The sequence below is a fragment of the Felis catus genome, chromosome F1, assembly GCF_018350175.1.
Source record: "Felis catus isolate Fca126 chromosome F1, F.catus_Fca126_mat1.0, whole genome shotgun sequence".
In the NCBI taxonomy this organism is placed as follows: domain Eukaryota; kingdom Metazoa; phylum Chordata; class Mammalia; order Carnivora; family Felidae; genus Felis; species Felis catus.
The window spans coordinates 39,897,554-39,912,561 of NC_058384.1; the positions used below are offsets into that span (position 1 = coordinate 39,897,554).

Sequence of the window (15,008 nt, forward strand, 5' to 3'; positions counted from 1 at the left end):
ATGCTTTTCCCAAACCATCCCACACCCTCTAAACTCAAATTAACCCATATTTGTTAGCATTTTTTAAACCATCTACAAATACATTCTAAAAGTCACCTGAAAGCATTTCAGAGCTCAGCTCACATGACAGAGTCTCACTGACATTTATCCTTCCCCTTAGGAGGGCTACCCTCTTCTCTGGCCTGTTTCTGAGGCAGGATCCCAGGAGGGATGGGAAGAGAGAGGTGATGGGAAAAACCCTGGCCCGCTCACTCCAAACCATACACTTGAACCCCAAACCTACCTTTCTAGCCTGAATATACCTCGCTCACTTTGGGTCAGAATGTGTGACTGATCCCCTTTCTTTCCTTCTCCCAGGGAGAAGTCAGATCTTGTTCCAAATCAAGGCTTCACCATTGATGTGTTTCCGCTTCTGCAAAATAATACTTCCTCAAGGGCTATTGGAAAGATTATATCAAATAATATATACCAAGTGGGCCTGTTATTGGTCCTGCAGATCCTAGCACTCCCTCTGTCCACTGCCAGGCTTCCCTTCGCGCTTGTGTGGGGTAGGAGAGACAAAGAAAATATTGTCCAGGAGAGCTGGTTCAAGGTTCTCCTGCCCTACATATCCCCATGATTGACATCAGAATTCCATACTGTTAGGTAGGGTGAGGGCAGACTTGGTGAGCTATCAAATCTACCTCCACTCTTTACAGATTTGGTTCCAGGACAGAGGAAGGGACTTGTCTGGCATCACGAAGCTAGTTAGTGACACAACTGGCCTGACTTTCACGCCACATGATGGAAATAGATGCTGATAAAAGATTGATCCATGGAGGGCTTTTGAGCCAGATGCTTGTCACAGGGAAATCAGGGGGCGCTGCCGTGGGGCGCCCAGACTCTGGATTCAGGGTGCCTGTGTGTGGCCTTGTCTCTGCCACTTGCCAGCTTGGTGACCTCACTGAGTCTCAGTTTTGTCGTCTGAAAAGGAAAGATGATGGCACCGATCCTGATACTTTTAGGGTCACTGTAAGGATTCAAACGAGATGATCCACGTAAAGGGCCCAGAACCGTGCCTGGTTTATAGGCCTGGTGCTTGCTTGTAGGAGCACAGCAAGTGTTGGGTATTGCTCTCAATATATCAAAATAATGTCAGTATCAAAATAATAGAGAAGTATCTAGAAAAACTGAACTTCGTATCTGGAAACAATTTTAAAGATGATCAGTTTCAGCTTCCAGAGGGATAAGTATGGCCTTTCACAGCAATATAGGGTGCACCAATCACCTCCTCAGGGCTCTTCCACAACTTAGAGGGAGCAAAATTATCATTATTTAAAGACATAATTAACACTTATTATATCTAGCATGTTAGGTTTTAGATAGGCCAAAAGCATGATACAATGGAGTTGTATTTTTATGTGCTGTCATGTGCACTTTATGATGCATTGGGGGCCCTTATATAATCGGTGAGCACTGTACTTTAATGCCCATTTTATAGGACTTTTATAAAGGAGGTTGGATAGTGTGGAGGGAAGAGCAGTGGCCCAAGAGTCACCAGGCCTGATAGGAACAAAAGCTTTGCCACATATTAACTGGGTGACTGAGGGCAAGCTACCGCTTCTCCTCATCAGAAAAATTTGGAGCCTGGGCTGGATGATGTCCAAGGATCAATCCAACCCTGACAGTCTGTGGCTCAAAGCAGAATCTAAAAATTTTAAGAGATGATAGAGGTCTATGAGTGTTGAACTTTCGTGTATCTATGACATATTGTTGGTCACACCTCTGGTTTTTTTGATGCTAAGTGCTTAGGAATACAACCTTCAATTATAAAACTATTTCTACTGGAAATTGTAATCTGCTTCACGATATTCTGCTCTGTACATAACTACCAGGAATGCATTATGGGGAATTGTAGGGGCATGTCACACCCACTTCTCAGGAAATGAGCAAATGACCCTCATGTCGTCCCTGAGATTGTCACTCAAGCTTTGCCATCCTTTCTCATATAATTCCCAACAAGCCTGGACTCTGATGGCCCCTTCCGTGGCAAATTAGAAGGGAAAACTAAAAATGAAGTATGTGAGCTGTGGGTGGCAAATACAGAGGACGTCTAAAGGGACAGCTGTGATAGCATAACACAGCTGAAGGACACCCCAAAACCAAGCAGCTGATGGGACTTCACACCTAGAGAGTTCAGAATCGGTGCCCACAATGAGAATCCTGAGTCATCAAGAAATGCATAAATTATATGCTCATCTTTTACTTACAGAGAACAGGCAGGGTGTGATGCCTTTTAGAAAGATTTCTGTCAACGTAGTTTTTAAAATACTCGGCTTCTGTTACACACCAAATTCCCCTGGTATGAGCTACCTTCGTCTCTGGGACCAGGCTACACGAAGGAAACATCACTCTGCGTGTGTCCCAGGGAGTTGGGTGTATAGGAGAATGTCACAGAAGTCCCAGAATAGTAAGTCCACAGTAGGGTAGTTTTATGAGACAGACAGCTTTCCAGGTTTCCAGGAAGGCTCTGGGTAGGATACAAGAAGACTTAATTTACCTTAAACTGGCTAGCTTTCATTCATGCATCCATTCAAAAATATTTTTTATTGAGCCCCTAATATGTGCCAGCACCATTTTACGGGCCAAGTCTCAGTTGCAGAGAGAATCCACTGTTCACAAGGCGTGTTCCTCTGGCGTGCCGCACATGACAGGTGTACTATTCTGTGGTTTTGTATCTCAAGTCTGTCTGGTCCTTGAGGCTTCATGCCCCCACCCCAGTCCCTTCAGGTCGACTGGCTTCCTTTCGAGTAGAGTGGGTTGTTCCCACAGGATTGAGCACTCCCTTTAGACAGGGGCTGTGCTTCAGCCCTCAGCCTGGGAGCTGACCACCACCCAAGGGGCTGGTCTCTGCCCTGACCTCAGAACAGGAGGTGGATTTCAGGCTCTCTCGGAATGGGGGGGGGGGGGTGAACTTATCAAGAAAGACTCTTTTTTCCTCGAGAGAAGTCTCCCTGGGTTCCTGAGCTGAGCACATACTTTCTCCATGAGCGAGCAGGAACAGGACGGAGGGGCGTCTCCCTGGGGCCTCACCTCCCGCACGTCACGAGGGAGGGAAGCGAGAGCAAGGAGCAGAGAGCAAGAAGACGCCGAGGCCCCACACTCCGGGCTCGCGGCCCTGCCCCCCCACCCCCCCCCCCCAAGAGCGCTCGCTCCCGCAGCGGCAGCGCCCTGCAGCTCGGCACCTGGCGGGGGCGCGCAGCCAGTGGAGTGGGTGGTGCAGGGCAGGGGTGGTATATCCAGTCTGACCGAGGGCGGGCCCCGCCAGTGCCAGCAGAGGGACGAGCCGAGCCGGGGTGGAGGCGCCAGGAGCCGCCGCCGGGAGCCTCACGCGGACCTCTCACTCTATGGCCCTCGGGAGCCGCTGAGCGCCAGCAGAGCCGCAGCCGCCCGCCCGCCCGCCCCGCCGCACCTCGCCGCCCCTCTCGGCTCTCGCACGCCCGGCCCGCGCCTCCCGCCGCCATGAACCACTCGCCGCTCAAGACCGCCTTGGCCTACGAATGCTTCCCCGACCAGGACAACTCGACGCTGGCTTTGCCGTCGGACCAAAAGATGAAGACCGGCACGTCGGGCAGGCAGCGCGTGCAGGAGCAGGTGATGATGACCGTCAAGCGGCAGAAGTCCAAGTCTTCCCAGTCGTCCACCCTGAGCCACTCCAACCGAGGTAAAGACTCGGCGCCCGGCGCGGCCCGTGTGCCCCTGCCCCGCGCGCCTCGTCCGGGCTGCGGGGACAGGAGGTGGCGCGCGCCCCGGGGCGGCGGGGGGGCGGGGTCTGCGCGGCCCGTCCGACCAGGTGGAGCGGCGGCCGGCGACCGGCTGGCGAGCTCCCCAGAAGCTGGGGAGCGCGAAGGCGGGCTCCCGCGGCGGGGGACACCGCCACGGGCGTCTCGCCAGCTCGCAGAGGCTGAGGATCGCCCGCGGGCCCTTGTCCAGGCCCAGAGCGGGGAAGGCTTTCTTCCCCCAACTGCTCGGGAACAGTCCCCGCCTCTCTCTTGTTCTGCCTCGGCCCCACAGGGCTCCCCAGGGCTGTGTGCCCCCCTCACTCCCCGTCCTGTCCTTGAGGCTTTGCTTTTCACTGCGCCAGCGGCAGGTAGCCGGCGCCCAGGCCGGCAGGTTCCCCAGTGTGTGGCTGCCGGCGGGCAAGGGAGTCACTGTGACCTCAGTAGGTGCTCAGGAGAGGCTCTGCGGGACGGGGAGGTGCCGCGGGGAACAGGGACAAGCCCGTGGTGTGCCGCAGCACGCTAGCGGGAGCCTCACACCTGGAAGAGGCAAGTCTGGTTGGAAGGTCACCCCAGGACCAGCGCGCTCCCTGAGGCTCCCTGAGGACCAGGAAGGAGTTCTGGGGATGCCCTGTTTCCTCAGTAGCTAATGCAGAAACTCCCTTTCCCACCAGATTCTCCCTACCTCACTTGGCTTAAGTAGGAAGGAACAAGTGTCAGGGGGACGCTTGTGCAGGAATTGAGGTTGGCAAGGCTGGGAATCCCAGAAGGCCCCCAGGGCTGAGCCCTCAGGGTGAGCACTTGTTTAGTTTAGGTGCGGGACCTGACCAGCCATCGACCCCACCCCTTCACCCTGTGCTGAGGTCCCCCAAGCCTGGGAGGCTAGGCAAAAGTGATCGGCCCCCTGCAACTCAAGAAGGAAGGTACGATATCTGACAGGGCCATTTGTGGAGAGTTTTTAGGCCAGATACTTTAATACAAAGCGTTCGCAGTAAGAATTACACACCAACCAGCAATCGTTCTGTTTATTTATTTGTTTAGCTAAATTTCACAAGTGCCGACAAAGATTCCACAGACTGCAAACCAGTACAGGTCAACCAAGACTTATTTATGCAGTGTGGCCCCTAAGAGAGTGTACAGGGTGTGGGGGTAGTAAAGAGGAAGGAGGCAAAGGAGACAGACCCCTGCCCACCTCCCACCACACACACACGCACACACGCACGCACCAGCTCACATTTCCTACCTCTAGCTTTTTCTCTCTGCCTGTCTCTCTCATTCCTGAGTGGCCCCCGTGTAGAGCTGAGGGAGAGAAAATGGCTGGCTGAGGACTTCCCTGTACCCCGAACCTAAAGGTCTTTGCTGCTCAGTGTGCCCTTTGCCCTGGCCTGGACTCCTGGTTCCTCTCCTGCCAGACTTCCACTCAAGGTCATGCAGACTCCAGAGCATTTGCCTCCGTCTCTTTCATTTATGGTTTGATAGCTGCATACTAGCCTTTTTTGGAAGTAGGTTCGAGATTAAAAAAACAAAAAAGTGTCCCCATTTCTGGCCACGGTCCAGTCACAGCTCAAGGCAACCTACTCTCTTCTCTGCATAAGAGTCACCTATCCCTTTCCACTCCCACGCCATCCCAAGAAAATCGCAAAAATGCCAGGTGCTCTAAACACCCGTTCTTCTTCCCACCTGCAGGGATGCCAGCGAGTGTCTGTCATCATGCAGTGCTCTGTTTCTGGCCTTGACCTTTGTGGGTAACATCTATCCAGTGGGATCTCATTCTCTCCATCCCGAGGTCCTCCAGGGGGCTTCAGCCAGGTGACAGTTGACTTCCTTGGCTAATGCGTATCTTTCCAGAAATAGGCCTCTCTAAGGACTGACCCAGAAGGTGTGTCCCCTCTACCCTCATCTCTGGCGAGGTTCCCACAAGGGCTAGTTTCCCCAGCAGCATCCTAGGTGGAAGAGGCGGTTAGATCACTTGGAGCTGGTGTTTCTGGTTTATCTGGCTTTGTTTTCATCAGATTTCCCCCTTCTCGTCATCAGAACCGCCCAAGCGTTCCCTATGTGCCCAGTGGCCATTCCTACTACCTTTGCTCCCTCCTTTTGTGTTGGTTTATATCCCCTGCACCTGCTGTGACTGCTGGGAGGGGCAAGTTGGCAGTTGTAGAAGGACCATACCCCAGGGCCTTGCCTTCACCCTGCTGGACACACTGGACACTCTTCAAGAGAGAAGAGTCGAATTCTCTAGGGTGTTTGGTTCTGTTAGGACCCCTGAATCCCACCGGGGCTCCTCTGGTTAAGAACAGCCGCTCCAAGGAAGGCCAGCCACACCTCACAGGTTGCCTGGCGGGGAGCCGCCACCCCTTGTATGCCATGAGGGACAGCCAGGAATCGGCCAGTGGTGTTTCTGGTAATAGAGCCAGCTTTTCCCCAGAGTCCTCCCCACTAGGGTTCTCTTCTGTCTTGTCGGTGAGGGGGAAATTGAGCCACCCATGAAAAAGGAGTCCTGTGGAAGGAGCCTGCCACACAATACCCATTTCCACCCATGCCGTCCCCCAAACACAGCAGATGAGACAGATGCCTCGTTGTGGTCCCCAGGGAGGGAGGCGAGGGCCCTGGTGTCATGAGACCCTGCAGAAGGAGACTGCTCTGAACCTGCCTGCCAGTGTGGGTCTTCGTGTGAACTGGCCACTAAGTATTACTCTCCTGTGCTTCCAGAGCGTGCTTGAATGCATCAGGGTGTCTTCTCAGACTGTGTGGGAAGCGGGAGGAAACCCAGGGGATGGGGCTGCTCAGCCAAGGATGTCTGCTAGGGAAACTTGACCTGCCTGAGGTGGGAAAGGCCTTGCAGGTGCTGATCATGAACTGCCCTGTCTGGGGGTCAAGGGCTATTGCACTGGTTAGGCAGCTTGGAGGGAAACTTTTCCACATTCAGGTTCTTTAAAAAAATTTTTTTAATGTTTATTTATTTTTGAGAGAGAGAGTGTGAGTGGGGGAGGAGCAGAGAGAGAGGGAGACACAGAATCAGAAGCAGGCTCCAGGCTCTGAGCTATCAGCCCAGAGCCCGATGCGGGGCTCGAACTCACGAACCGTGAGATCATGACCTGAGCTGAAGTCAGACGCTTACCGACTAAGCCACCCAGGCGCCCCCCTACATTCAGGTTCTTTAGAACTTCACTTGGTATCTCTTCCTAAAACTTAACCCACATCTCATTTGATCCAACTTCAACACACACACACACACACACACACACACACACACACACACACCACTGCCTCTGCCATGAATACTCATCACACACCAAGTTTAATGACACTACCTTTCTGTTCCACATCCCTTCTCCTTCCAGGCAAGTCCCAAGACTAGCCGGTCATTCTTGTGTGTCTCACTACCTGCTTAGACATCTGTGATTTTTACTTTCAATTTTCTCCTTTCTTCTCCCAAGTACCATTTCCTATTTAACATGGCCAAACCTGAATTTCTCCCTGATCAGAGATAGGGTTGGGGCGACCTTAGGCTAGGGGAGGTGTCTGTCCACCCCGCTCCTTCATCATCCTGCATCTACCCCTCACTGGGCAGTTGCTACTCGAGGAGCTCCCAGGGGGCAGGCTTGTGCTGGCTTGGTGGCCGTGGGGTGTCCAGGTGGAGGTTTGTTGGCACTTCTGTATTTGCATTTGGCTGTGTCTCAGCATAAGCCTCTGCCTGGGGGAGGGTCTGCTCATTCTACCCTCTTGAAAGTTGTCTGTTCCTGACCGCAGACCATAAACAGGCATCACTGCTGGGGTTGTTTTCTTGGGACTGAAGCTGGCACGGGAGCGAGTGAAGGGTGTCTGGGCTTCAGCTTATTCCAGCCGCGAAACATCCTAATTAAACTTCAAATGGACCAATTCCTGTTCCTTTACAACGTATCTTGGCTTGAAGCTCAGGTTTTACCAGACTTTCCGTTTGCCTGTTACAACACATGCAAAAATGCCAAGTATTCCAGAATGTTTCATGGCAAATGTGGTTTCCCTGGAGCCTGCTCCTTTGCGAAGCTCGTTGGCAGAGGTTAAAAAAATATAGAAATCAGTGTTTCTCCCCACACACCAAATTGTAAATATCAAGAAGCCAATTGTTCCGGACCTAAAAATCTGGCAACTACCCCTGCCATGAGGTATGACCGCTAGAAGGTGTGTGACGTTTGGACAAAGTAAGATGGCAGAATGTTAGATATCTTCATGTGAAGTTCTCTGTAGGCACACACCACACATGTGTGCATACACATATACCCACGAATACCCCACACCCATGCACATACACATGTGTGTACATGCACACACACACACACACACACACATGCACACACGCACACACCACCTTGCAGTTCGTGCTAGGGCAAGAGTCCAGCCTGGTGTCAGGAGATCTGAGTTCTACTTGGATGGATTGCCGACTGCTGTGTGATCTCGGGCAAGTCACTGCCTCTCTCTGGGTCTCTGCAACTGTAAGAGATTGGATTAGATCATTTCCAACATGTGCCATGATGGGTAACAGTCTTTGGAAATAGGTGGTGTCACTCCCTACCTCTGCAGGCCATCCCCCCAAACCAGCTGCAGCTGTCCTGCAAAAAGGCTCCTCTCCTCACCGTGTGTCACTCACGGTTTCCCTCTTGTAAACACCCTGACATACCAAAAGCCATCCAGTCCGCTGCTCTCAAACCTGCCTCTGCATCGAAATCACCTGGGGATTTTAAAAAATGCAAATGTTTGAGTCCCACCCTCAGAGATTCTGATTTAGTGAGCATGGGGGACAGTGTGGGCATCAGGACTCTGAAAGGTTCCCCGGCAATTCTGATGGGCAACAAAGTTACGGAATGATTGTTCCGGTCCCCATCGTTCACTCACACTTAGATTCAGCATGAAGATCAGCCCCATGGGATGCACACACACACACACACACACACACACACACACACACACGGATGGATAGACACCTAGACACCTAACATGGTAATGGCTGAAGACAAGTTTTTAGTCTGGATCCCCAGCCAGGCGGCTGAGTCCTGTTCTGACCTTTGCCCACACTAGACCACTGTCCTGCCCTCTGTGCCAGTCCTGTCCCTACAAGATGCTCCCACTCTCTGCCCTATCCTTGGGTTTAGTGGTGGCCAGGAACAGATGATCAGAAAGAGAAGCAGATGTGCTAGTGAGAGAGAGGAGCAGACACAGGCTGTAGCAGCATCTCTGCTCTGTACACATGCCCAGAAGAAGAGTAAGAACCATGCCAAAGTGCCTGGTGCAGTTGTGCTGAACTCTCTGCCCACCTCAGGCTCGTGAAAGCATCCAGATAGGAGATGTACATCCAGAGTGCTCCCAGCTGGCCCTGGCAGAAAGAAATGGGAGGGTGTCTGGCCATTCCCCTCCCTTGGGCACCTGAACGTTCACATGGGCACAGTCCAAACTGCCCAATCTTGAACATCTCTGGGGGAGATCGTGCTAGAAGTATCTTCTGGCATTTCTTATTCTCTCATTTAAATTCCTCTTGCTATGGGCCTAGCCTGACGGAGCACCACCGGTGGAAGAGACTTCAGGGGGTGAGAGAAAGACGTTGTCAGGGCTGGAAGGTAAGGAGCTGCTTCCTTTCTCAAGGGTTCTGTGCTGAGGAACAGATGGACTTTACAGGGTAGAAGCCAGAAGAGACATCGACCGACCTTAAGGGACACAAATCGAACCGTAGATCTACATCTAGGGCTGTGTGCTGTGGGACAAACCTTCCTGACTAGCAAGGGAGAGGGATCTGGGGCGGGGGGGGGCGTGGAGGGGTGGAGGAGAGAGGTTTCAGATGACCTCTGTCCCTAAGGGCAGCCTGTTGATCATGAGTGCCTTCTCCAGGTAGACCCTGGTCCTGGGGTCAGGAGTGGGGTGGTGATCTAGTACAAGCAGGAGATCTCTCACTTCAGGGAGTTCCCAGCCTAACTGGGGACATCTAGAGCCTGCTTTCTGGGAGAAGGGCCCATAGGTGCCCACGCGTGCACACACACACACACACACACACACACGCCCACGTACCCACATACCCACACAATGTACAGAAGCCACACTCCAAGGAACACACAAACCAGTGCGGAGTGAGTAGAACAGTTGGACAGAAAGCTGGCATGGTTACGCCAGAGTGCCATGAGCCGAGTGCACTTTGGAGTGCCCAGAGCACTGGGTGGGGTCACCTGTAGGAGAAGTTGATTTTGGTGCAAGGTTTTGAACGCAGGGAGAGGGTTTGGCTGAGAAGAAGAGAAAGAATGTTTCAGGTGCGGTGGGTGTGACCTATTTGAAAGCTTGGAGGTGGAAAAGGATGAGTCATCCCTGCAAAGGTTTGCCTGTCCTCATTGGAGAGAGAAGTCCATATATCCTAACAAAGAAGCTGCCTCTCTTTTCAAAGCTTCGGTAGGCGAGAAAGCTTGGGTTGCCCCTATGACACAAGACAGAATCAGATAATCATCTCAGGCACCAAAGGGAAGCAGCATCCAGGGACGCTGATGGTGTGAGTGGTAGGTTTTCTGAGAGGGCTTTACGCCCTGAAACACTGACACAAGCTGAGACAAGCTGTGTGGACAGAGCCGCTGGAATTGCTCGTATGCCGAAGAAAGCGATACATTCTCTGAGACATCTGCTCTTTGACCTTGGGGTTCTGTGGGTGGGTTGTCTCCTGGGGACAATGCACAAGTTGAGCCGGCAGCTGGCTTTACTGAGAAGCCACCATCTTTGTTTACGGCGTGTGTGCCCTTCTAGAGAAAACAGTGGGAATGCAAGCACTCAGATACAAGAGTAGGGGTGATTCTGTGGGGTGAGCTGGGTGCTGGGATCACCTCCCCATACCACTCCTGACACCAAGAATCCTCCTCAAGGAGGTGGCTGTGCCTGTTCTAAAGCTGTTCTCAGACCCTCTGTCTTCCTGGATTAGCGAGCAAACCCCACCCCCCCACTGCCCCCAGGGACCTCTTTGGGTGGGAGGAGGGCCTGGTTGGGTAAGCCTTCAAGGACCCTGATCCCATGCTGCAATTTGGGGGATGTGGAGCCTCTAGGCACCAGAAATCTAAGCACCTCCACCATGAGGGGTGGGTAAGGAGAACTGGTTGACAAAAAGGGCCAGCTCAGTCCAGGTTCGGCCCAGCCCCGCCCAGAGCCACGCCCTGTGCCCAAGATCCCAGGGAAAGAAGAGACCCAATTCTTGCCTCAGTGAGTGCCCAAAGTACATGACGATGGACACTGGCACAGTCATGAGATGGAGAACTGATTACACCTTTCCGTGCCCTTATTCCAAGGAGGCAGTCAACCAGGGTCATGGGACCAGGTAGAGTTAATCAGGAAAGGCTTCTTAGAAATGAGTTCTGGAGAAGTCAGAGGACTAGATGGAGAAGGGAAAGCTTTCAGAGCTATTACTGTTACTGTCATTGAGAACCCCCATGTTCTTGGTGTTGAGCCTGACTTTCCAAAGGCAGTGTGTACCAGCCAGACACCCTAGGGTCAGGAGAGGGGAGCAGCGCTCTTACGAACAGAGCTCACCTCCTTCCTGCACCTCATTGGTCATCGGGCACAATACAGAGTGTGACTTCAGGTAGGCAAGTTCTCTGGACTCCTCCTTTACGTCAGAACCTTGGCCCCCAAGTGCAGCTACCTTTCTGCCAGAGAAGCAGCACTGGCTGTTGTGATGGCAGCCTCGTTCTCACAAGGAAGCCAAGCAAAGCATCTTAAGGTGGGAGTCAAGTGATCTGACCCCCAGTTGCAGACAGATCTTAGGGGGTGCCTTCAGGAGCCACCTGGAAGGACCTGGAGACCTTGGCCCCACCAGTAGGGAGTGCTATAGCCCACACCTGCCATCACTAAAGTCACCACTAGGACACAGGGACTGGCTTTGGAGTTATAGGACATTCCAGAGGTCCTATTCACCCCTGCCTCCATGACAGAGAACTCCCTACCTCCCACATGGAGAAGTTTATGTGAGAGGGAGGCAGGCAGGTGCAGGGCATAGAGGGAAAAGATGCTTCATCTGATGACCGAGAGGGTGAGTGATGTCACTGCTGACAGATTCCCTTTTGAGAAAGAGTAGAGGCCCCATGGGAGCCTGGCCTCCACTGAGCCTCCCGGGGATGCCTTCCCTAGCAGAAGGCCTCCCTGGGGCTCCATAGAACTCTCCATCGCCACCCCAAATTTTCCATCTGACAGCAGCTGGCTGACCCACACCTGCCCTTGGATGAGAGATCCCTGCTCATGGGGCAACAGCCAAGTGAACGCTGGCCTGCCAAACCCTGGAAGGGATGATAGAAGTAGGCCGTATGGAGGAGAGTCAGACGAGACCTGCTGTCAGCTGCCCTGGGGCCTGACCATGCATGCCTAGGGTCCTGGCTGCACCCTCTTCCCTGGTGTAAGCTGCTTCTGGGCGTCTGAGCCCATGAGATTGCTTCCAGACTCCTCCTAACAAAGGCAGCCTTTCGGGGGGCAGGGGGTGCAGCTTCCTGAGAAAGGGAGAGGAACAAGCTGTGTATGCTCAATAGAGGAGCTTACAGTAGGTCAGAGGCTCAGGGAGAGTCCCCGTCAGGAGTCAGGCCTGGGCCTGCAGGACACCTCTGGGAGGACCTGAGGCAGGCAGCAAAGGAGGTGCTGGTGTAGCCTTTGATGTCTCCCCATCTTCCTTACAAGCTTCTCTGAATGCCATGGGGCATGGGTTACTATAATCATACAGTCATGGAACACTGGAGCTGTATGCGGCCTTTAGGGTGTATAGAAGCCAACCCCTTCTTTTTACAGAAGAAGCTGAGGTCCAGGGAGAGCTAGTGACTTGCCCAAATGTCAGAGCCAATACCAAGGTCAACACCTGTAGGCTCCCAGGGCAAACTGTCTCTGCCACAGCCAGTAACCTTAATGGCCTATTGGTCCTCCATGATGGGGGAGTGGTAATCAGGGGCAGTGCCCCTTCTGTGTGCTATGGGGTGGTCATCTGGCTGGCTTTCGACAGAGGAGGTGGCACCACGCAGAGATGCCTGCCACATTCCAAAGCTGCCCCTCTGCTCTTCCATCTGCCCTCAGCCCAGATACTCCAGTCCCCCCACCATCCCCAAAAGATTTGGGAGTCTGAGTGGGTATGGTGGATGGGGAAGGAGCTAATCTGGCTGGGGAAGATCACTGTCAAACCCTTCCCCCTAGACAAGGTTTCAGATGCTGGAGTCTGACCATCACTTCAGAGAAAAGAAGTGGCCCTCCCCCTTAGGAGGCTGTCACTGGATCCCACCTTCCTTTTTTCCCAGAGGGCTCATCATCTAATAAGAGTGTGGGGCAAGCCTTGCTCTGGATGTCCAGACCATACCGCCATGACTTTTCCCTCATGCAGGTCCCAGTGTAGGGAATGGGACAGTAATGTGAGTCAGGGTACAGACAGCAGGGCCCTGTGTGTTTAGAGATAGAAGAGATTGCCTCGGGCAGGGTTGGTCAGAAGAGGCTTCCGCAAAAGGGTGAGGTCGTGAGCTTGGCCTTGAAAAATAGGTGAGATCTGAATGTTGTGACTGATAGGGGAAGGCAGACTCCGCAAGGGACACGGTATGAGCAAAGTCATGGCCATGTCATGGTCAGCCGTGTTTCAAGGACAGTGAGACAGCGGACAGACTAGCTTTTGCAGTGTTGGGACGATCCTTTGGAGGCCACTTGCCATCTGGTGAAGGGGAGAAGGGAAGGTAGCCCTACCAGCAGCCCAAAACCCAGTTCCGATTTCTGTGATTCAAAGCCATTTTGCCGCTAATAACCCTAATGACACTCTATCCTCTCGTGGAGCCTATCATTTGTGGGTCTCCAAGCACTCCGAAAACATTAATTAATCCTCACTGGGGCCTTTGAGGTTGATGGCCACCCTCCCCACTTCACCATCTGGAGCACCTAGAGGATGAAGGAAAGGACAAAAGATCACCTCGTCACTCTTGGGGGCCGGGCTGACGTTTGAAACAAGAGTCCTGCCCTGAATTGGCCTCTAATCAGCCCTCACGGCTCTGTGGCCCTGACCTTGGGACTCTGGACCTGGAATGCTGAGATCGTGCCAGGCTTCCCCCAGTGGGAAGCTTATCCTTGTGGAACACGGAGTCGTGATTCCCTTGAATGGAATGGCGGTGCTCCGAGGCCCTCCGGGCCAACTCCTGACCTGTAGGTGTCAAGTCACCCCAAGCCCAGGGAGACATTTAGTCAGCCCAGGAAGGGCTCAGCTGGTTTGCAGAGCTGTCCCCGCCGCAGTCTGCCTGGGCCCTTCCTCGGCCCTGGCTGTGGAGGAGGTAGAGTGGAGAGACGGAGAAGGCAAGTAGATGATACATTTCCTATCCTGCTCCTTCAAGAGCTCACACCTGGTCTCCTCCATGGGGTATGGTGTACCTGGATACAGAGGCGACGCTGTGGGGAGGAGAGGCGAGTGAAGAGCGTGGCCATCACTGTCCTAACGCCCTGCCTTTGTCCTCAAGGTTCCATGTATGATGGCTTGGCCGACAATTACAACAACTATGGGACCACCAGCCGGAGCAGCTACTATTCCAAGTTCCAGGCGGGGAATGGCTCATGGGGTTATCCGGTAAGGAGCTGCGTGCGTTCAAAAAGACCTGGGGTGCTGGGGAGTGGTTTAGGGTTTATGGCGGAGCAAACCTGCATTGGTTGCCGAGAAGAGTGATACAGGGTGGAAGGGGGCTGCTTTGGTCCATGAGGTGAGGCCCGCCAACCAGGACCAGGTCCATTTGCTTGGTCATTATTTCATAGATGGCTGTTAGTGCAGGCTCCTGTTTGGGCTGATTGGATATTTCCAAATGTCCCACATGAGAACATTGTAGAAAAAGCATAAAGAGAACAGCATATTTTTAAGTCCGTTTTTCAAAATGTCTGATATGATCATGGATTTGAGAGAAGTTTGAATTCTTGAGGTCCATTTGTGGATTAACTTAAATGTTGCTAGGAAACTCCTGAAGGGACCTCTCTGCTCAATATGTGCTGATGGCCAAGGAGAATGCTCTAGAAGTCTCCTGGGGCTAGGAGAGCATGTCCCCTGCAGTGACTCTTGGATAAGAGGGCACATGCTGGAATGGAGCATTGCTTGAGTTTATAAGTTGGACAGGGGCGCCTGGCCGGCTCAGTTGGTGGAGCATGCAACTCTTGATCTCAGGGTCATGAGTTCGAGCCCTAAGTTGGGTGTGGAGTGTCTGGATTGGATAAGTTGGATACATCTGGATTCAAATCGGAGCTCTGCTACTCACTGAACATGTGGCC

The 15,008-nt window shown here is 53.0% G+C and overlaps 1 protein-coding gene across 1 annotated transcript in view; it reads left to right on the plus strand.

Annotated features, from left to right (window-relative positions):
* The first annotated feature begins 3,401 nt into the window (after positions 1-3,401).
* PKP1 (plakophilin 1) overlaps positions 3,402-15,008 on the plus strand; it is a 51,345-nt gene continuing 39,738 nt past the window's right edge. The window contains exons 1-2 of the mRNA XM_019821959.3: positions 3,402-3,703; positions 14,216-14,322. Coding sequence (XP_019677518.2) covers positions 3,502-3,703; positions 14,216-14,322 — 309 coding nt within the window. The 5' untranslated portion in view covers positions 3,402-3,501. The remainder of the gene's footprint in view (positions 3,704-14,215; positions 14,323-15,008) is intronic.